The 23,803-nt window shown below is 39.7% G+C and overlaps 1 protein-coding gene and 1 long non-coding RNA gene across 4 annotated transcripts in view; both read right to left on the bottom strand.

The window, feature by feature from the left end:
* Positions 1-23,803, bottom strand: part of LOC311296631 (zinc finger BED domain-containing protein 4-like) — a 151,234-nt gene that overhangs the window by 88,274 nt on the left and 39,157 nt on the right. For 2 of the 3 annotated variants that reach the window (XM_084418485.1, XM_084418484.1), the window contains exons 2-3: positions 13,014-13,212; positions 11,068-12,718 (exon numbers count right to left, since the gene is read on the bottom strand). In XM_084418485.1, the coding sequence (XP_084274611.1) occupies positions 11,445-12,718; positions 13,014-13,098 (1,359 nt within the window). In that variant the 5' untranslated portion in view covers positions 13,099-13,212 and the 3' untranslated portion in view covers positions 11,068-11,444. Of the gene's footprint in view, positions 1-11,067; positions 12,719-13,013; positions 13,213-23,803 lie in introns of those variants that run through there. The other variant, XM_084418488.1, reaches the window with a different exon arrangement.
* On the bottom strand, positions 1,301-6,547 carry LOC311296695. Its single transcript, XR_014628681.1, has 3 exons — positions 6,460-6,547; positions 2,602-2,799; positions 1,301-2,304 (listed from the first exon to the last, which is right to left on the bottom strand). It is a non-coding gene; the product is annotated as an uncharacterized lncRNA (long non-coding RNA).

Genomic DNA, 23,803 nt, shown 5'->3' on the forward strand with positions numbered 1-23,803 from the left:
CTTTCATTTGAAAGTCATGTGTCTAGTATCTGTAAAACCGCATTTTTCCATCTTAAAAATATATCTAAATTACGCCATATGCTCTCATTGACAAATGCGGAACAATTAGTTCATGCGTTCATGACCTCAAGGCTAGATTATTGTAATGCTCTACTGGGTGGTTGCCCTGCACGCTTAATAAACAAATTACAGCTGGTCCAAAATACAGCAGCTCGAGTTCTTACCAGAACCAGGAAGTATGACCATATTAGCCCGGTTCTGTCAACACTGCACTGGCTGCCTATTAAACATTGTATACATTTTTAAATATTGCTGATTACTTAAAGCACTAAATGGTTTAGCTCCGCAGTACTTGAGCGAGCTCTTAACGGATTATAGTCCTTCATGTCTATTGCGATCTCAAAATTCCGGCCAGTTGATAGCACCTAGAATATCAAAATCAACTGCTGGCGGTAGATCCTTCTCCTATTTGGCACCAAAACTTTGGAACAGTCTTCCTACCAATGTCCGGGAAGCAGACACACTCTGTCAGTTCAAAGCTAGATTAAAGACACATCTCTTTGACCTAGCATTCACATAACACATTATAGACTTATATTTTTCAATGTTAGGCTGCATAGATTAGGTCAGTCGGAACCGGAAACACTTCCCATAAATCCTGATGTACTTGTTACATCATAAGTAGAATAGCATCTACGCTAATTTTAGTGTCTTTGTTTATCCCGAGGTTTTCCCGCAGCCTGCATTCTCTGTGTAGAGAGAATGTTGTCGTCTTAGCGGCCCCTAATTTAATAACAAATGATCGTTGCGACGGAAGCGAATCAATCAAAACTAACTTAGCTGAAAAATAACTTAAAGAACTGCTATAAAGCCAAAACAATCTCTGTTACCATAAATTATACGTTTATCTCTGTAAAGCTGCTTTGAAACAATCTGCATTGTTAAAAGCGCTATACAAATGTAGATGACTTGACCATTTAAACAAATGAAGACTTCACACTTTACACCAACCTTTGTCTAGGCGTAAGATTTAGTCTCAGACGCTACACCCAGATGGTGCAACATTTATTAATTCTACGTAGGACTTAAAAAACGCATTTTATGTTAAGCTTAGTCTTGCGACCGGGTGAACGTCCAGCTGGTGCAACCGGCCCCAGGTGTTTTTCAGAAGTGATGCTGAAGTAAAGGTTTTACATTAAATGAAGTTTATCACAATTCTACTGTTTTTTTTAAGACAAAATGTTTCTGTTTAATGATATTAACACAGAAGTATACAGAGATAAAACAATGCAAGTATAGATAAAAGTATAATTTGTCCTGAAGCTTATCAGTAGTCTGGTATTGACCCAATTATGTACCAGTCCAAAACTGAGTAGGCCTACAGTATTAGGACTTCTTTCCAGTATGAAGTCGCTCATGTGTTTTCAGTGATGTCGACCGACTGAAACTCTTGTCACAATATGAGCACTTGAAAGGTCTTTCTCCAGTATGAATTCTTTGGTGCAGTTTCAGATATCTAGAATCAGTAAAGCTCTTCCCACAGTCACAACACACATGTTTTCTGGTGCTGTTTACAAGTCTCCCGCAGTGTAAAACTCTTTCCACAGAAATAACACATATAAGGCTTCTCATCTGAATGAACTTTCAGGTGTTTTTTTAGATTTGATGATGAAATAAAAATCTTTACACACTTAGTGCAGTGGTATGGCTTCTCTCCAGTATGAACTCGCTCGTGACATTTCCATGTTCCCAACTGAGGAAAACTCTTGTCACAATATGAGCACTTGTAAGGTTTTTCTCCAGTATGAATTCTTTCATGCAGTTTCAGATGACTAGATGCAGTAAAGCTCTTCCCACAGTCAAAACACATATAATCTCTCACTTCATTGTGCGTTTTCTGATGCAGTTTAAAATGATCCAGTCGTGAAAAACTCTTTGCACAGAGAGAACGCACGTAAGGCTTCTCATCTGAATGAACTATCAGGTGTTTGTTTAGACTTGACGATGAATGAAAATCTTTACCACACTGATCACAGTTAAATGTTTTTTCTCCAGAGTGAATACGCAGATGAACTCTGAGAGCTGATGCATCAGAAAAACTCTTTCCACATTGAGTGCATGTATACGGTTTCTCTCCAGTGTGAATTCTCATGTGTTTCTTCAGGTCTGCTTTCCGTGTGAAATTCTTTCCACACCGAGTGCAGGAGTGCAGCTTTTTGGATTTTGTTTCTTGAATTTTAAAGTTATGATGTTCCTCCTCAATTTTTCCCAGTTCTTGTCTTTCCTCTCTCACGTCCATCCAATCTAAAATAAACATAACATTAGAATCAGTTTAAGTGAACCCTGATTTAATTGCAGAAAGCAACAGAGATCAAGTATCAGACCTTTGATGTGCCAAAGTTTAGTTCTGTCATTCTCTTGCTAATATGATCAAAATGAGTTTGACAACTGTTATAGCCTACAAGATTATGATTAAAAGTACATTAAAGATGACAATTAAAATTATATAAGCATTTCTCTAGAATTATTCATTCCTGTACTGATTATTAATTCACAGCTACCAAAGCAAACAACAATGAAGGATCAAGAATGGACACCAACCTGTTTGTTCCTCAGTATCTTCATGTTTTATTCTGGATGGTTCTGGATCACTCATGTCTTCAATCTCCTCTTTAATAAACTCCATCTTTAACAGTCACACAGATTTCAGCTGCTACTCCTGAGTTTGTCCTTCTCTTGTAGGATGATGGGAATATTCCCAGTATTTATTGGTGAATTGTAGTGGGATGGACACCAGATCTGCCAAATTCAAAGAGAAGTTACTGAATTACTTTTCTTACATTTAAATTAATTGAACATGTCTGTTTTCTGATAGAAATATAGGGAATCTGGATGAAGTTGCATTTAATGCTTGTCCAACATCTGAGAGAAATAGCAGGACCATTGTGTTAAACTGAGCTGCTGAAAAGCCTCTGTCTCCAATTGTTCCCTGTTTTCACCTCATTCACAGGGCTCGGTTTGAGGGGGGAGGCAATTCATTTTTTGACAATTTTAAAAAGCATATAAGCAACATAAGCACTCAAGCTGCTATAGTTCAAAAATTGCAGTTTTGATGGAGTTTCTGGCTATTTCTATCTAGAATATTATTATTTTTAACCAGAATAGAAAGAATGAGTGCTTGTGACAGGGGTGAGAGAAAGAAAGAGAGACTGAGAGAGTTAATTTCATTCAGAAATGATAACCCTGTTCTTTTCGTTTTTACTATCATTTTTACTATCATTTTTACTTTTATTAAAAATATATGTTGATCATAATTAAAGGGAAACTAAACCCTAAAACAACTTTTTTGAGTTAATGATCTGTAAGACTGTGGCTTTATTAGTGCTGTTCATTGATTAGAATAAATTTTTTGACATTTGGGTATAAAGTGTTTTGATTCTACAATATATGGTGTAAAAACGTCTGAGTGCTGCCCTCTTCAGGTTGAACAGTGGCTACTGCAGTTGAATTTGCCTATTGGAAGTTGTGGTTCTGCGTGACATAAGCAGGCACCAGCTCACCACGCCCTTTGTACGAGCTCACACCTATCAAAGATAGAGATGTCAGTCGTTCTCATGGCAACTCATTATCTGTTAATGTGAACATGCCTACAGAGAGCGCGTGCTATTGAAACGCCGGTCTCAGGTGCATCCCCACCCACCCCGCTCAGCCCCCCCTACGTTCTGAAACCTACGTATAACGTTTGTATAACAGATCGGTTTACAGCATATTGATGTGAAAACTACACAATACAGTAAGCAGCTTTCACACAAAAAATACAAAATAGGTCACAATGAAATAGCAAATTTCCATACGTTAGCTTTTAGAGAAGAGGGTGCCATTCGAATTTCGTGCTCAGCCATCATGCGTCTCTGTTATGTGCGCGTCTCTGTTATGTGCACTAGAGGATGGATACCCGACCCGAGCCCGCCGGTACAGATATTTAGAAATTATGTTCGGGTTCGGGTCGGGCTCAGTCACATCAGCGCGATAAGGCATTGAACATTTTAAATTTAAAATTCAGCGTCACCTGCGATGCAATGAATGGCCCAGACACGCGGTTCATTTACTACACAGCATGTGCGACTCACGCAGTGCTTGTCTGTGCCATTCATTGCATCATGCACTGTTGCCATCAATCCGACGTAGTCTTTTTTCTTGATGCTTCGCCACAGCCAGCACTTGATTTGTGCACATCATACATGCGGCATGCTTATTGTTTCACTGACGCTGACAAGATTAACCGCTCAGGTATAGAATTTGGTACCGAACGACAAGAACTTTGATACTCGAAGGTATGGAGGCAATTCGGTCAGTGCCTAAAAAGTATCGAACTCGATACCCAGCCCTACGCGCAGGTGACGCTCGTTAGTAACCACGCCACTGTCTTCACGCCGTTCTCTCTCATGCGTTTTCGCAGTTCCCCCTATTAAATCCAGTCACGCAGTCTTTTGCCACTCAGTCCAGCTGAGGGGGGTGCGTTTCGGCGGGAAAGTGACGTTAATGCTTACCCTCTATTCGAACTCCGCTTATTCATTATGGTGATGTCCGAGATCTTCTGTAATTTAACACATTTTATTGGTGTCAACAGCAGGGCTCCAGACTGCGACCAAATGATCGCATTTTACGACAATTTTTTCCTGCCAGTGCGACCAAAATTGTATATAGCTTGCACTGGCACCACCACAATATTGCCCAGCATTAAATGGAAAGCTAAATGAAAGTGGACCGAAACTGTGCTACTCATTTTTGCTTCGCGGACCGTTTATTAGTTCGGACCAACAATAGACAGCGCAGCGAGCTACTCGATCACGCAACACCGTTACTGCACATCGCTGGTAGATCCAGTGAAGAAATCCATTGAATTCGCCACATAATTAATAACATCGATGCGAGATCCAGTGAGGAAAATTCAAACTTGGCGCAGAGTTCTCTGTTAAACCATAGATATAAGATCAAACTGCGCTGACGTGGAAAACAGGAGAAACATTCATTGTGTAGGCTAATGAATGAACAAGCTATATATAGAAGGCTCTAAGTTCACAAATCAGCAACATTCACCATGGATTAACGTAGTAACACGAACTGTAACTATGGTATTTTGACAGAAATAGTCAAATGCTTACAAGTACTACACATCCTTTTCCAGCAGTTCAAAACCAATATCATACTGAAATGTTATTTTTAATGTGATGAACAAAAAAAAAAATTTGTTCATCCATCAAAGATTGTCCCTATTTATAAAAATAAAAGTTTCAAGATTTAGGAAGTCACACTTATTTTAAAAAAAAAGAAAAGAAAAAAAGGATTAAATTACCATTGTAACCAGTAGGTGGTTGGTGAGGATCGCTTTATTTTCACTCCCTTATATACATTTTTACCCTAGTTTTGCTATTAAATTAATACACGATATTATGAATGATAATAACTGAAGTTAATTTTTAACTACACCTCAAATTAAGCTCAGTGCTTTATTGTCAGCTCAACAGTATTACCACTTTCTGTAGAACTTAGTGGCTCTGGTGCTGCTGCCCTAAAATGTTAGTCTGGAGCCCTGTGAACTTAAAATAAAACTGCACATTGTAATTCCTGTACGTTAAGTCAATTTATTATCAAGGCATTTGTCAGTAATACAGTCAAAATGGGGGTAATGTGAATAACTGCGTTGCAGGTTGATTTAAGGTGTGTGCCCCTACATTTTCAGCCTGTGCTCCTAAAACAATTTCAGTTATGGGCTACAACAGCGTTCCTAGAAAAAACAGTTAGTCTGTGAAAACACTCTACTACACTCTAATAATAATAAACCAGGACACACAACGCATTACATTGACCCTTAAAGGAGAACTCGGTAACTCTAGCGAACTCTACTCACTTCTTCGCTGATTTTCCCTTTTGTTGTCGCATGTTTTCCCCACGAGCTCCCCCTACAGCTGTGGGGGGGGGGGGCGTATATTTCACAACACGGTCGTAAAAAACTCACTTGCGGCGGCCTCCTCCCCCTCTCTACCGCTGCTCATGTGCGTTTGTTTTGATCGGAGCAAGCCAACTGTATCGTGTGGAGCTATGTCTACCGAGGTGGGTAATCTGGTAATACATCATACATGCGTGTTTGTTTATGTCGAATTGCCGTAAAGCAATTTGTGTTTCGCGCTCGTTCTCATTCTCGTTCTCGCTTCTCACGAGACTTCCAATTTCTATCTTGCCGGGATGGTAGTCCCCAAGTTGCAAGGTTGGTTTTCCGCCTGGGAACGCTGGGGGGAGCGGGGAAAGTCACCAATATCACCAGAACAGGTTGTTTAACCATCCAAATGATTTCTAGACAGTTTTATTACGTTAAAAAAGTTACCAAGTTCTCCTTTAAACACACTCACTCGAGGAGCTGGTTAATGTTAAACTCTGTAATCTGGTAACTTCTCTCACCTGCAGACTGGAAATATACGGCATCCGAAGAAAATATTGCACATTTGTCCTTCATTCACGATCGTTTACAGCGTCACTTTCAGCCTCGACTGGTGAAAGTTTCAGCTCGTCTTTTCTCGCTTCTCGCTTCTGCGCATCGTGTCATGTTTCTTAAAGGGGCCGCATATTCTTAAAGTCCCCTTGTAGTCAATCATTTTATCCCTTTGAAAAAAAAAAATTCTGCACGCCTTAAAATAGATTGAATGTAACTCCACACCCTTGTCTCATTTAGTAGGCTTTGTATGGTTCTATGAATATTAAAATTAGCCCCAACAGAGCAAATACACTATCGCCATACTTATGACTTCAACAGTCTAGTCACCTGATCTGGGTTAATTAACCGTTATCAATACCAACAAAAATATTGGTATTGACTAGGGCTGTAACGACACGCGATATGAAACCAAAATCGCAATATTCAGATCCGCGAACCTGTGTCACAGTGTGAGAAGGCAGAATCGCGACACACCCCTATTCCAACTCCCAGAGTTATCCTTCCCATCCAGATCCAATGCTAGGCTACCACATCTTTAAATTACTATTGGGCAATTCCAGCGTTATGGACGTGACATTTGCAGTCAAAACTTGAAATATGAATTCTCAGAAAACGCATTTAATACCAATTATTGAAACGTCTGTTTATATATCCATACTCCCTTAATAAAGGAGTCCAGACATTAGAAAAATATCAGTCTACACATGCGTTTTATATTTAATAAGAGGAAAATAGGCTACACATATGCATTACGGAAATAACACAAAAAATCTTTAACTTTTAGCTGGCAAAATATTTTTTAGTAATTCTTTGAATTACACTGCGCAAACCAAAAGTAATACTACCCACCGGATGAAGAAGGGTTGGCTCTCCACAGAACACAAAATATTCATTTTATTTTATTTTTCGTGTTCGCATTTATAAGGAAAAACCAATGTTACGGACGTGAGTGCTCTGAAAGCGGCACTAAAAGACTGATTTAAAACTTTCACAGAGACCTCAAACAGGCATTTTAAACAACAAATACGATTGGCATATCAAGTAAAATAATATTCGATGATTGTTTGAAAATCATCTCCTCCCACATGCTCACAGGTAAGATGGCGTTCGCTCAAATCCCACTCCGACATTAAATTGTCTGTAGCCTAGTGTGGGCTAATAGGCCTACATGTCGTAGCCCAGTCATTAAAGAAAACGAAATTTAGTTTCATATTTACAGTGGATATAGAAAAGATTCACCCCCCTTTAAAATAATCACATTTTGTTGCTTTGCAGCCCGAAATGAAAACGGACAATTTTTTGTTTTATTCAGCTGTATTTACAACTTTTAACATCCAAGTGAAAGATATAATACCAACTTGTCAGAAAAAATAAAAATAAAATTACAAATTAAAAAACAGAATCACTGAGTTGGAAAAAGAATCACCCCCCTCCTAAAAATGACTTGTAAACCCAACCAGGTGTAGTTAATCAGTTTCTCAATAACACACAAAGCCAATTGACTTTCAACTGTGATCAGCTGTGGTCATTTTGATTAGCTCAGCATGAAACAAGCTTTTCCTGAAGCATTTCAGTCCTTGGTAGTGCAATTCTTACAGAAGCCCCAGATACATTCTTACAGAAGCCCCACTAACTGAAAGCTATTTTCAAACTGCATGTTTTGCATGAGTTTGGCTAATAATGTTTAGTGGTATATTGTTTTCATACTTGCATTTAAACAGTTTTAGCCACTGAGCATGGACTCCTGTACCGTCACTACTGTAGCTGCTAGTGTAAAACAAAGTGGAAAGATGTGGCTAGCATTCGTAGAGTCCATTCCCCGTGTTTACCTCGAAGGTAACGTTACATACAATAGCCGCATTAGCAGTTAGCTGCTATTTGTTAACCACAGTAGAGCAATAAAAACACAGTTTTACCTTTTCAATTTCTGGCAAGTCCCTGATGGTTGGGATGGCACCTTTTCCCAAACGGAGCTTCGAGGCCAAGTTCGCCTGATATTGCCCCAAATTTGTAAATGATTCCGGTGTAAAATGTTTAGCGCACACACCTAACGATACGCCACTTGAAAGAGTTGTTGGGACAGCGTCATTAAAAATGAATTTCCTCCACTGTTCCCTGATAGTTTCGTCCGTTTTTGGTAGATAAAACACATTTGCATGTTGTTTGTGGCAGTCAACCACAGAGCATCTCAGGTGTGCACTCGGTTTCTCCATCTTTCTCGAGTCGACTAAACTGAATCTGAGGGGGAGAGGGGGAGAGGGGCGGGCTTCCCGCGGCATAGGTTTGCGGTGTCCATATTTGGTATATCCTCCCCCGTCTTGACGTCAAGAGGGGGAAGAAATCAAAATCTCGTTTTTTCGTGCGCGTGCACGTGGCCTATTTTACAAACCCTGAGGTAAACAAACGCTTCACTTTTAAATATCGGCTTCCCGGCCAGTGTACAATCATTATGCAATCATAACATACATTGATTCTCGTGGAAAAGTGAAATTTCTACATTATGACTCCTTTAAACAAAATACTGAAACAAGGGGGTGATCCTTTTTCCAACTCAGTGATTATGTTTTCTTTATTTTTTTCTGACATGTTGGTGTTATATCTTTCACTTGGATGTTATAAGTTGCACTGAGTAAATGCAGCTGAATGAAATAAAAACTGTCTCTGTCTTCATTTCAGGCTGCAAAAGCAACAAAATGTGATTATTTAAAAGGGGGGTGATTCTTTTCCCTACCCACTGTATGTTTAAATAATACATTTATTTTTTAATTTCATCTTTGTTGATTGTATGAAAAGTGAAAAGCATGAGTAAGATCATAATATGCATATCGGGAGACGAGTGGGCAGACATGATTTTGACCACCTCATTAAGTTAGTTTTTTGTAGAAAGCCATTCTTTAAAGTGAATTTCGTTTTTTATTAAGTGTATCTTAATTTTAATCAATGTTTCATCAACCAATTGCCTGGATTTAATAAATAAGAAGTAGATATCACGGCAATTCGTACAAATTCTATGAGGTGGCTAATTCGTACGAATTCATGCGACCTCACTCGTACGAATTAGTAAGATTTTTGCTAAATCGTACATATTTTACGAATTGGCCAATTTGTATGAATTCATACAAATGACCTACCCCTGACCCCGCCCCTAAACCTACCCATCACGTGGGTTTAGACAAATCATACAAATTCGTACGAGTGAGGTCGTACAAATTCATACGAATTAGCCACCTTTTTATCAATCGTACGAATTTGCACAAATTGGTCGGGAGATCATGTTGAATATAATCAGGACACAGAGGCACCGGCGCGTGAACTGGAGCTCGTCTCATAAATGAATCGAAACTCAGTATAAGCTACTTGCCTCACAGACCTGAGAAATATATCTAAAGAAAGCTTGAAATGTGTACTTTTAAACAAAATAATTCAAAACAAAAGAAAACAGACTGCTCTCTGCTTATGTAGGCGAATCCGTATGAAACGTGCATTTCTCTCTGGCGCGTTCATTACTGCGAATATCGCAAGTCAGCATCGTCAACTTCATCTTTGACACAGAAAACACTTGTTTATTAATAAACAATTGAAACGTCTCCTTGATATATTTAACATATTCATAATCATTACTTTTGCCGGTTCTTTGTGACAGCTTTAAAGGGGTGGTTCGGGATTTTTGACATCGGACCTCATTTTTAAGTCAGCCTGGTTGTTATTCATCAGTGGAGACATTTTTTTTTTTAAATTATCCAGTCCTTATATTTGGATAGTTAGCCGATGCTAGGCTAGCGCGAGTCAATGGTAGATGTTAGCCAGCCATTAAAAACCGTTTTACCCACTCCACAGTGCACCAAACGCAAATCAATTATAACACTAGACTATCGATGCAAATGTCCGTTGAGAGAATAATGTTAGAAATCAAACTTACCTTTCATCACATTGCATTAGTTATAATTTGTTCCCTGTAATCATAAGCCTTGTCTACAGCAGCAGCGGAGTGATATTGATTACCTAGGCAACCGAGTGAGCCGGTACACACATGTACTACACACACTGTAATGCGCTTCTGTTCTGTGTTTACTTTTTGCCGCATTACTAACCGGAGCAAAGTAAAATTCCGCAGCTGCTGAGAAACTAGTTCCTTTGGGATCATTGAGATGAAAGGTAAGTTTGATTTCTAACATTATTCTCTCAACGGACATTTGCATCGATAGTCTAGTGTCATAATTGATTTGCGTTTGGTGCACTGTGGAGTGGGTAAAACGTTTTTTTAATGGCTGGCTAACATCTACCATTGACTCGCGCTAGCCTAGCATCGGCTAACTATCCAAATATAAGGACTGGATAATTAAAAAAAAAATTTGTCTCCACTGATGAATAACAACCAGGCTGACTTAAAAATGAGGTCCGATGTCAAAAATCCCGAACCACCCCTTTAAGGTGCGCTTTAGGTCCCTTAAGCTAGGTTAATACTTGAAGTGTCCACACGAGCGCGATGGTGCGCGCGGCAAAAATTATGTCATTGCGGTATGGGCGATCGTGCGCGTTGGGTGCGCAAGACCCCATTTCGCTTGGGTGTGCATTGCTTTTTTTGTAAAGCCTTATTTATACTTTCGCCTGGCGAAATATATGGATGCTGTGATTGGCGTCGTATAGGTAGACGTGGATCAGCTGATGCGAGCTCGACTAACATGACCTGCCATAACTGACACTACACTTGATTTTTTACATCAAACAATCACAATTCAACAGGTTTTTTAAAGACAATTTTTTGTTTGTTTATTTCCTATAACTGCATGTACTATCAGAGCACAATATAAACAAGTCTTTCTAGTTATCTAAGCATTTCACCAAATTCACAAAGTCAAACTAGATAATGTTCTTTTGGGAGCAACTCTTTTTTTTTCATCTCACAACATTTACTTATTTGACAGTATTTGACATGAAAATGAAATGTTTCTCACTGTGGCGACTTATGATATTTCTTCATATGTCTGAGAAAACTACATGAATGTCTAAAACTCTCTCCACAATCAGTGCAGTTGTACGGTTTCTCTCTAGTATGAACTCGCTCATGTGATTTCAGGTTTTCCAACTGAGTGAAACTCTTGTCACAAGATGAGCACTTGTGAGGTCTTTCTCCAGTATGAACTCGCTCATGTGATTTCAGGTGTCCCAACTGAGTGAAACTCTTGTCACAAGATGAGCACTTGTGAGGTCTTTCTCCAGTATGAACTCGCTCATGTACTTTCAGTGTTCCCAACTGAGTGAAACTCTTGTCACAAGATGAGCACTTGTAAGGTTTTTCTCCAGTATGATTTTTTTGGTGCTGTTTCAGATAACTAGATGTAGTAAAGCTCTTCCCACAGTCACAACACACATGATCTTTCACTCCATTATGTGTTTTCTGATGCACTTTCAAATGATCCAGTCGTGAAAAACTCTTTCCACAGAGAGAACACACGTAAGGCTTCTCATCTGAATGAACTATCAGGTGTTTTTTCAGATGTAATGATGAATTAAAACCTTTACCACACTGATCACAGTTAAATGTTTTTTCTCCGGAATGAGTAAGCAGGTGATTCTTGAGAGTATATGCTTGAGAAAAACTCTTTCCACACTCAGTACAGTGATATGGCTTCTCTCCAGTATGAAGTCGCTCATGTGATTTCAGGTTTGCAGAATGAGTGAAACTCTTGTCACAAGATGAGCACTTGTAAGGTTTTTCTCCAGTATGAATTCTTTGGTGCTGTTTCAGATAATCAGATGTAGTAAAGCTCTTCCCACAGTCACAACACACATGATCTCTCACTTCATTATGTGTTTTTTGGTGCACTTTACAACTTTTCAGCCTTGAATAACTCTTTCCACAGACAGAACACATGTGAGGCTTCTCACCTGAATGAACTAACAGGTGTTGTCTTAGATCTGATGGTGAATTAAAACCTTTACCACACTGATCACAGTTAAATGGTTTTTCTCCAGAGTGAACCTGCTGATGAAGACTGAGACCTGATGCTTGAGAAAAACTCTTTCCACATTGAAAGCATGGATACGGTTTCTCTCCAGTGTGAATTCTCATGTGTGCGGTAAGGTTTCCTTTTTGACAGAAACTCTTTCCACACCGACTGCAGGTGTGCAGTGCTTTGGCTTTTGTTTCTTGAATTTTAAAGTTATCATGTTCCTCCTTAAATTCCTCCAGTTCTTGTCTTTCCTCTTTTACTTCCATCCAATCTAAAATAAACATTAAATTGGAATCAGTTTAAGTGAACCCTGATTTAATTGCAGAAAGCAACAGAGATCAAGTATCAGACCTCTGATGTGCCAAAGTTTGGTTCTGTCATTCTCGTTAATATGATCAAAATGAGTTTGACAACTGTTATAGCCTACAAGATTATGATTAAAAGTACATTAAAGATGACGATTAAAATGATATAAGCATTTCTGTAAAAAATGTCATTCATATACTGATTATTATTTCACAGCTACCAAAGCAGTCAACAATGAAGAATCAAGAATGGACACCAACCTATTTGTTCCTCAGTATCTTCATGTTTTATTCTGGATGGTTCTGGATCACTCATGTCTTCAATCTCCTCTTTAATAAACTCCATCTTTAACAGTCACACAGATTTCAGCTGCTACTCCTGGAGTTTGTCCTTCTCTTGTAGGATGATGGGAATATTCCCAGTATTTATTGGTGAATTGCTGTGGGATGGACACCAGATCTGCCAAATTCAAAGAGAAGTTACTGAATTACTTTACTTACATTTAAATTAATTGAACATATCTGGTTTCTGATAGAAATATAGGGAATCTGGATGAAGTTGCATTTAAAAAAGGTTTGTTTAATGCTTGTCCAACATCTGAGAGAAATAACAGGACCATTGTGTTAAACTGAGCTGCTGAAAAGCCTCTTTGTCTCCAATTGTTCCCTGTTTTCACCTCATTCACAGGGCTCGGTTTGAGGGGGGAGGCAATTAATTTTTAACAATTTTAAAAAGCATAAGCAACATAAACACTCAAGCTGCTATAGTTTGAAAGTGGCCGTTTTGATGGAGTTTCTGGCTGTTTCTATCTAGAATTGTAAAGGATCCACTGGAGGCAAGTGTAAATGAGAACCCAAATGCAGTTTATTATAAACAAAACCAAACATGAAACAAAAACATGGCGTGGCATGAAAACAAAAACCAAAGCATGAACATGAACTTACACAACAGCAGATTACACAAAAACAATACTTGACAAAGACACATGGCAAACATGAGGGCTTAAATATACAGAAGACTAATGACTAGACAAGGGACACCTGTGAACAACGAAACAATGAACCAATGAAAACATGACACATCAAACAAGAGAACACATGGCAGGATCACATGACTTACAAGGGATCACATGACAGGCAAGGAAACATGATGTGAACAAGCCCAAAAACAAAACTGTGACAGAAAATTACATTAGAATAATAATGTTTCATATAATCTGGATTTAAATATGGAATAAATAGCATTCAATACAAAACGAATATGTCTCGTATGTTGAAATCAAGTTATGATGTGATGAAAGATTTACTTTGTTTTTACTTCACCACGTGACAGCAGCAAGCAGGCTCCTGATTGGTTAACGCGGCGCGAATTGACGCAGAAGTTCAGATTTTTCAACTCGGGCGGCAGACGCGGATTCGCGTCAAACGCGTGAATGCACAAAAACCATTACATAAAATCATTCGCACTTAAAGCCTTGTTTATACTTTCGCCTGGCTCCGCAGCGCGAGTCTCCACAGACTGCGCGCGCACCTCCCCAAACGGACGAGGCGTTTATACTTGACGCGCTCGCCGTTGTACTATTCTTTGAAACGATAGGGGGCGACTCGAGTAATTTATACCTCGAATTGTCCTCTAAACCATCAGGAATCAGCGGTTAGAAGAAGAAGCTATATACACGTGACAATGTTTATTTTAGTACACTACAAAAAGAATCGTGTAAAACCCAGTAAACCCTGAGATTATTACTCGTGACAATAAAACAAAATATATGGATATGAGAATGTGTATACAATATAAATAAATGAACAATCTCTTATATTTTCTAATTTCACTAAACATTTCCTTAAGTTTAGTGAACATTTTTATTAAACATGGACCTTTATGTTCATTAAAAATACTTTTTATGCTATTGTATGCTCATTTTTTAAATGTAAGCAACTAATTTAGACGTGCAAACTGGGTGCCGGTGTGGTGAGAAGTTCGAGCTCAGCCAGATTCGGCTCGAAGTCGTTCATCTTCGGATGCGGCGCCGCGCGCGTTATTACAAAAAATGTTGCGCACACCGCCAGGTGAAATTGGGTATTGCAAAACCAACGCGCACGACCGCCCACACCGCAATGACGGAATTTTTGCCGCGGGCACCTTCGCGCTCGTGCGGACGCGTCGAGTATAAACCAGGCTTAAAGGCCTATTTATACTTCTGCGTCGAACTCACGCCGTAGCTACGTCGTAGGCTGTGTGTAGCGCACGTACCCTGACGTGCACCTCTCCAAAAATGTAACAATGCGTCAACTCTACGCGGACGCAAGTGCTGTGATTGGTCTGCTAGGACCGCTCCCTCGGGTTTCACATGCTCCCTCTGCATGTGTAATTGCGAGTCAACGCGGACAATGACGCAGAAGTATAAATGAAAACCAACGCGTTGCCTACAGCATAGAGGCTCCGGCGTAGGTCCGACGCAGAAGTATAAAGGCCAATTTATACTTCTGCGTCGAGTGTACGCCGTAGTGTACGTCGTAGGGTACGCACGTAGGCGACGCCGTCGTGAGCATTTATACTTCTGCGAATGTCTGTGTTGCTCTGCAGTTACACCGCCGAAACGCTAGTTGGCGCGGGTGGGTTTTAATGTTCCAGTTCCACTGTGTTTACATTCCTCGCGGCTGTTTTGAGTTTAGGTTTCTACGAGCAATGGCGACTGAAGGAGTCATACAGATGGCTGTATTTCCGCACTTCTTCAAGCAATCTCTCGGTCACTTGGTCTGTTTCCATGGCTCTTCACTGATCTTCGGAATTTAAAAATGGCGGGCGGGCGGTGCAGAGTGCAGAAGATCATTCCGGAAATGCGTAGGAGGAAACGCGATGCTATCCAGCCGACCAATCACAGATCTTGCGGTCCGCGTCGCCGCGACGCGTAGTTACATTTTTGAGGAGGTGCGCGTCAGGGTACGGCGAAGGGTACGACGTATGGTACACGTCAATGCGTATGCTACGCCGTACCTTCTACGCGAACCCGACGCAGAAGTATAAATTGGCCTTAATGAGGCCTTGACGCGCCAGACTCTCAATTCGCGCAAACTTGACACACGAATGAGGCGTATTCGCATCTACCGCGCCGCGTTCTATGCCTCATTCGCGCCGCAGAAATTTTTTATGCGCGTAACGTGTCTTTGCATTGAAATCACTCGCGCCTGACGTGCTATTCGCGTGTGAACACACCATAAGGGCGGCTTCCGACACCCAACAAAACCCCCAAAAACGAAATTCCAGGAGGGTGGTGGAGCGTAGGCGGTCTTGGGGGAGAGATGGAGGGCCAGGCCCGTGCAGGGGGACAGAAAGAACCTTTTTATTTTCTAAATGTAAACAACTTAAAAAACAACATCACATAATGTAAAGAAGTGGTCACAGAATAAGAATATGTGAATAACTAAATTTTGACAAAAATGTCAAGATAGAACCTTATAATTCCAAGGGGACGATATACCGATTTTATGCCGGTCAAATGTACTCGGGCGCCGCATGATTAACCTTTTGAGCGGTACGGTCTCATATATGGGATTTTTATTTCTGTGCCCCTGAGAGTAACTTACGGTGCCACATTTATAATGTTCAGTGACGTCGCATAACTGCCAGATTCAAACTGTGCTTTCGCGCGTTGGCTGGCGCTGAGCCAGAGTCGGACGCATTCAGCGCTGTCATATATCACAACTAAGCAGTGTTTTCAACCTCATAATGTTTAATTTAGGTTTCAGATATTTAAATACACACAAGCACGAGTAAAACAATACATTTGGAGTTTGTAAAATACACACTGATGTCTGTGGAAGCAGCAATAACAATCTATTCAAATATAATTTGCCGACATGTGTTATTCATATCAGAAAAAACATAGTGGAAGTAACTATAAAGTTTACTCTATTCTTCTCAGTTCACCGGCCACTTTCTTGCATTTATTTCAGGAGAAACTGATGAATTCACGTGCTGTAAATCCGACTGACAGGACAACATTGCGGCGCCCATCTCATGTTATAGATCAAACGACCAAACACACTCACTTACACGTATTTGAGAATCGGAATATCAGATAGGCTAGTTGATGACATGGTAAGCAAGTTTGTGAATATTTTGAATAAAAAAGGAAAAGCGAAATAAAAGCGACATCTGTCATACGGTATTATTGTGGCTGCTGTGGACTGCGTGACGCGTCGCCATGGAAACACTAAAGGGAACGTTCGCCTTGAAAAAACTCACTCTGGGTGTCAGTTAGAATATTTTAAACTTACGCATGAAAGGGTTAAAGAAAAGATCGAAAATAAATATTTATGTTTGCTGTAAAGTGGTTAGAAAAAAATGTAATCGGAATCGGCTAAAATCGGTATCGGCAGGTCAAACTCAATGAAAAATCGGAAATCGGAATCAGCCTAAAAAAAATGTAATCGGTGCATCTCTAGTCTCTGTTATGTGAGCATCTCTGTTATGTGCGCGTCACAGACTGTCCGGGCACTGCACGTCCGCGCTTCAGAGTTCTGTCAATATTATGCAGTTGGAGTGAAAAAAAAAAACTGAAAAGCCCGAAAGCCAAAAATGGCGTATGCAAAAAAAAATATTCAGACTTATAAAACCGTTCGTACGCAAGAACCTGCGCAGAATTCACTTTATAAATCCCAGTCAGCGGAAGATTGTGCGCACATGTGTCTCCACCCCGAAATAACCATATGGAGTTTACAACGCCTAGTTTTACTATGCAGATCCTCATCTGCATATTATTTGCATATGATTATTCATCCACGTGATAACGTTTAACGGTACAAGCAGTGCTTAATTTGTAAAGTGGGAGGTCCCGGAGCGCAGAGGGGGGGTGGATCCGGCGACTCAAAACGGGGGTTGGAGGTAACGGAACAAAATAAATAAATAAATAAATAAATAATTACACTGCCTACGTAGCTTCTCTGCAGGGACAGCGCCAGAGAATTTTTAACGCATGTGCTGAGTGAGTGCTAGATCATTGACGGGGAGCTGCGCAAAACTTGGCCACTAAATATTTAATATTCAGTTAGGCCTATGATCACAATTAAAGTTTTAATTTTATTAAATTGAACAAGCGCAACATTCAGCATTCAATCAAATATTCTAAAAGATGTAGGCTATTATTAATAATAATGTTATTTCAACACAATATCTCGTTATTTCGAAATAATATGTGTGCGTGCATCTGTAAATCCGGTGACGCGTGTATTGATTTTTATTAATAAACAAGTGTTTTCTCTAAAAGTGTCGACACGGCTGCAAAATGAAGTTGACGATCGCCATCTCCGTGTGAACGCGCTTATAGAGAAGTGCACATAAATAGGCCTAATGGATTACATTACATAATCAAAGAGTAGGCTAGCCTTTTTCTTTTTTCATTTTTAATTATTTCGTTTAAAGACATTTCAAGCTTTGTGTATTTGATGTATTTGTCATGTCTGTGTGAGGCATACACTGAGTTTCGTTAAGTTAGGATGTGCTCCAGTTCACGTGCAATGCATGAGCGCGCGGGCGCCTCCGTTATATTTGTTTCGTATTAATTTAATACAGACAATTGGTTGATGAAAAATTGATTAAAATTAAGATACAATTTATACAAAACGAAATTCACTTTAAAGAAAGGCTTTCTACAAAACAACTTCAACTTCAACGGTCAAAATCATGTCTGACACGCTCAGGCCCGGCGCCACGAGGGGGCAAAAGGGGGCATTGCCCCCTCAGATCTGATTTGTGCCACCTCAGTTTAATTTTTGTATTCATGGTTACAAATGAAATGTTTAACCTTTTGAGCGGTACAGTCCCATATATGGGATTTTTTATTTATGTGCCCCTGAGAGTACGGTTCCACGGGATTTAGAATGTTCAGTGACGATATAACTGCCAGATTCAAATTGTGCTTTCGCGCGTTGGTTGGCGCTGAGCCAGAGAAGGACGCGCTCGGCTCAGCGCTGTCATATATCACAACTAAGCAGTGTTTTCAACCTCACAATGTTTATTTTAGGTTTCAGATATTTAAATACACATAAGCACGAGTAAAACAATACATTTGGAGTTTGTAAAAGACACACTGATGTCAGTGGAAGCAGCAATTAACAATCTATTCAAATATAATTTGCCGACGTGTGTTATTCATATCAGCCAAACACAGTGGAAGTATAACTATAAAGTTTACTCTATTCATCTCACAGTTCACCGGCCACTTTCTTGCATGTATTTCGGGAGAAACTGATGAGTCACAGGATTCTCTGAACTGCGGCGCAAAGAAACATTGTGGCGCCCATCTCACGTTATAGATCAAGATTATTTGGTTTTTAAATGACCAAACACACTCACATACACATCGGAATATCAGATAGTTGATGACATGGTAAGCACGTTTGTGAATATTTTGAATAAAAAAGGGAAAAGTAAATAAAAGCGATACATCTGTCAAACAGTTTTATTGTGGCTGCGGTGTGTCACGTGACAAATATGACGCGTCGCCATGGAAACATTAAGGGGGAACGTTCTGAAATAACAGTCGCCTTGAAAAAACTCACTATGGGGAGTCAGTTAGAATATTAAAATTAAGCGTGAAAGGGTTAATATATGCATAATAAATGACGCTGGTTTATTTAAGCAATTTATCAGTGTGTATTGTTATTCATTGATGGTATAAAGTTAAGCCCCCTTAACAATTTCACATGCCCCCTCAGTCATTTCATCCTGCAGCCGGGCCTGGACACGCTCCATGTCTCATATTGCGCATCCTATCTATACTCGGTCGTGCTGTTCACTTTTCATAAATCAACATAAATGGAAAAAAAAAATAACATTATAATATTTTAACAAATATTAAACTAAATGCGCTTTTTTAATGGCTACAACAGTAAAGTAGGCCTATACTCTCTATTTGTACAAATTTCTGCACATTAATTTAATTCTGAATTTTGCACACAATTTGAAAGGCATTTGTTCAAATCAAGTTCACGGATAATTGTGCGTGCATTTATTAATCATTATGATACTAAAATCCTAACAAATAGGCTATGCTATGTACAAAAAATCAGATGAGCCCATAATATGAACGCATTTACACGTTAAGCATTTTCCTCCCATATAACCATTATAAGAACGCTTAATGTGGCTTAATGCAGATTAGAATGTCCCCTTATTATGTCGAAATAACGAGATATTATGCCGATACTAGGCTACTACTGTGTCCATCGTGGTCTCCTTTTTGATCAGCAGAAAGATTTTTGCTTGTTTGGGATCTGACTGTCCAGCGTATTTGAAAAAGTTAAGCAAACTTTCCTGTCTTTTTGACATTTTTCCCCTGAGTGAAACGATCGAGGCTAACAGCTATCTCAACGCGTACAACAAGCGCGCAAATCATGTGTCACAAATATTGAACACTACACAAACAGTAATTTTATTTTATTTCATTTAGGCAATTAATTTTAGTGACACAGGAGGTGCCGGATCCAATAAAAAAGGTTCCGGATCCAATGTCGGAGGTGACGGAACATGTTCCGGCGTGTTCCGGCTCAAATTAAGCCCTGGGTACAAGACACATTACATTAATAAAAATCATGTAGTTGCCTATCTTTGCCTTGTTTTTGAATACATAAATCAAATAGTGTAAAATACATGTCAGAAAAAGGTTTTCTCAATCTTTTCCACTGGCCGAATTGTACTTTTAATTGATTTATATTTTTAATGGAAACAGATAGGCCTTGGGCATTATTTGCACGAAACTATTTTCTCAGACAATCTGGTATTATCATGATAAGCAATTATCTCTGTGGTTAAAACATTAAAACACAGCATGCCAGAGGAAAAGTGTTCAAAAACATCGCATCCACAACAAATATTTCTATTGACTGAATAGGCTATAAAAAAATGTAACTTCTCAGTAATGATTTCATGTTTAAGTGTTAAACTCCATTAATTTGAATGGCATATTTAATCTAAATGTTTATATCAGAAGTAAAACAGTTTAAATCATTATTTTATTTATTTAAACTGTTATTTGCGTCAGTTTCACTAAACGGCCCAACGCGCTCACTGGCGCGGACATTTAAGAAGGGATGGATATTTGCTTCAAGTGATAAGCTTGGTGAGTGAAATTATATGTTGTATTATCTTTCTGTACATGTCTTTAGATTTTCTGTCTAAAAGTGACCAAAAAGACATTTAACTCCAGCTCACCATCGGTGTCGCCAAACTGCTCCATCTCCAAAACGTTCGTACGCATGGGTCAGAGTCTGCGTGCAGGTGCGCAAATTTTCCAGTCAAGTTTGTTTTTATAAATCACAACTTGTGCGTCGGAAGTGGCGTACGCCTCTTTTAGGGCCTGTTTTGTGCGTACGCAACGGTTATAAATGAGGCCCCAGGCCTGGTCCGCTCTCGTCCTTCACTGTCGTCACTCCTCCTTTTATGATTCTGAAGCTCATTAGATACGAGGCCGGTGAATGATACGGTTTTCAATACCAATTTTATGAACATTTAATGTTATAGCAGAGGCTGTAACATTAATGTGAAGAGGAGAAAGCTAACCTTAAGGATAAGCACAGTTTACAAGTTTTTTTCCCCATTTAAATTTTTCTGGATGGTTACATTAAAATGTATTAAATAAAAAAAAGCATGTGTAATCAATTTAAATCATGAAACTTGTTCAATTTAACAGCAATTAATTAATGGTTTAACAATTTTTTATCTTATTTTTACCCAGTTCTGTAGTCTGGATGCCAGCCGAACTTAGCCCCGTTTCTCTCAAATTAATACGTTTCTCTCAAATTAAATGTTGTCAAAGTGAGAATATTAAACCGTAAAGGGGCTATATTTAAATATGAATCCTGGATGTTCAGTGTCATCTGCGATGCAATGAATGGCCCAGACACGTGGTTTCTTTTACTACACAGCATACGCGACTCACGCGGTGCTTGTCTGTGCCATTCTGTTGCCATTAATTCCGACGTAGTCTTTTTTTCTTGATGCTTCGCCACAGCCAGCACTTGATTTGTGCACATCATACATGCGCATGCTTATTGTTTCACTGACGTTGACAAGCTGAGCCATATCGCGGACGTATCGCCTGCGATAATTAATGCGATATGGCTCAGCTAGTCAGTTAAAGGTAGGGTAGGTAATCCTGTTCAGAAACACTTTTTTTTATACTGGGTGAAATGGTCCTTCCATCCTGATAGTAGTCAATACATTATGTGTTTAGAAAAAGGAATGAAAAAAATCAGACCTCTGTAGCAGCTGCAGGACAGTAAAAACTCTGACCAATCACTGCCATTCGGTGCGAATGTAAAGAACCAATCAGATGCCTTCATGTCTCGTGCCCGAGCCCCACTGCGCGCGCTGCCCTGCGTGCACTCATGACATGTCACCGTTCCGGAAATATTCAGCTCAAAGCACCTGCATGCAGTCAGCGAAGGCAAACAAGGCAAAAACTACTTCCTCGGACCCTGCCCGCACTCTTGAACGACCTCCTCTGCTTCGCCCTCAACCCCGGACCTGTCCTCGAACCGACGATGCGGTACTTGTCTCCGGACTCGGAGTGTATGTTAGTCTTCATTAGAGTCAACAATGTTTTCATCATGGAAACTCTTACATGCAAAACACCGTATATGTTATGAATCTTACACGAAATTCACCTTCATCACAGTGTAACTGATGGTAATGGAAAAACGTGTATCAATGCAACCTGTTTTTAGTTTTGCCTTATAAATATAGCTCGTTACCGAATGAAACTTTACCATTATCGATATGCTAGCTTGATAGTGAGTACTAAAATAAATCTTATTTGTTTATATTCATAGTGATAAAGTTAGGTATTTTATTACATGTGATTCTGACATGATGTCACTGTATGTACTGCGCTCCTTCCTCTCCACTCGTCTCAGGTAATAAATGCGTCTTGTTCCAGCCTGAGCGTTTGGCGTCGCGCGTTCATGTGTTTTGGGGGCGTGGCTTTGGAAGGAGCTCAGAAGGGAGGGGGTGGGAGTGAATGGAAATAATGAGCTGTGTTTATTGCAGATTAAAAGGTCTACAGTCACTCGATTTTTATATTTTCTTTTTCAGAGTACTGACATTTTAATTATGTATTGGTATATAAAGACAGTTTAAACAAATTTGGAATGTTTTTTTTTTAGAAAAAAGATTACCTAACCTACCTTTAACTACGGCTCTGTGTTGTAAATGCCGCTCCATCTGAAAGCAGGTGATGGCGATTTACTACTAATCAAGGAACCGGCTTTACTGACGAGATGCGCCTAACAATGTCATGCGATATATCGCCCAGCCCTACGCTCAGGTATAGAAATTTGGTGGGAACGACAAGACATTTTTTGATACTCGAAGGTATCGAGGCAATTCGGTCAGTGCCTATAAAGTATCGAACTCGATACCCAGCCCTACGCGCAGGTGACACTCGTTAGTAACCACGCCACTGTCATCACGCCGTTCTCTCTCATACATTTTCACAGTTTCCCCTATTAAATCCAGTCACGCAGCAGCTCTTTTGCCACTCAGTCCGGCTGAGGAGGGGTGCGTTTCGGCGGGAAAGTGACGTCAATGCTTACACTGTATTCGAACTCTGCTTATTCATTATGGTGATGTCCAAGATCTTCTAAAGGGATACTCCACTTTAAAATGAAAATTCTGTCATCATATACTCACCCTCATGTTGTTTCAAACCTGAATGAATTTCTTTCTTCTGCTGAACAGTTTGAAACCACATGAGGGTGAGTATATGATGACAAAATTTTCATTTTAAAGTGGAGTATCCCTTTAACAAATTTTATTGGTGTCAACAGCAGGGCTCCAGACTGCGACCATTTTTTCCTGCCAGTGCGACTAAAATTGTATAGCTTGCACTGGCACCACCACAATGTTGCCCAGCATTAAATGGAAAGCTAAATGAAAGTGGACCGAAACTGTGCTACTCATTTGTGCTTCACAGACCATTTATTAGTTCGGACCAATAATAGACAGCGCAGTGAGCTACTCGATCACACGACACCGTTACTACACATCG

Source organism: Rutilus rutilus, assembly GCF_951802725.1.
Source record: "Rutilus rutilus genome assembly, chromosome: 9".
NCBI classification, from domain to species: Eukaryota; Metazoa; Chordata; class Actinopteri; order Cypriniformes; family Leuciscidae; genus Rutilus; species Rutilus rutilus.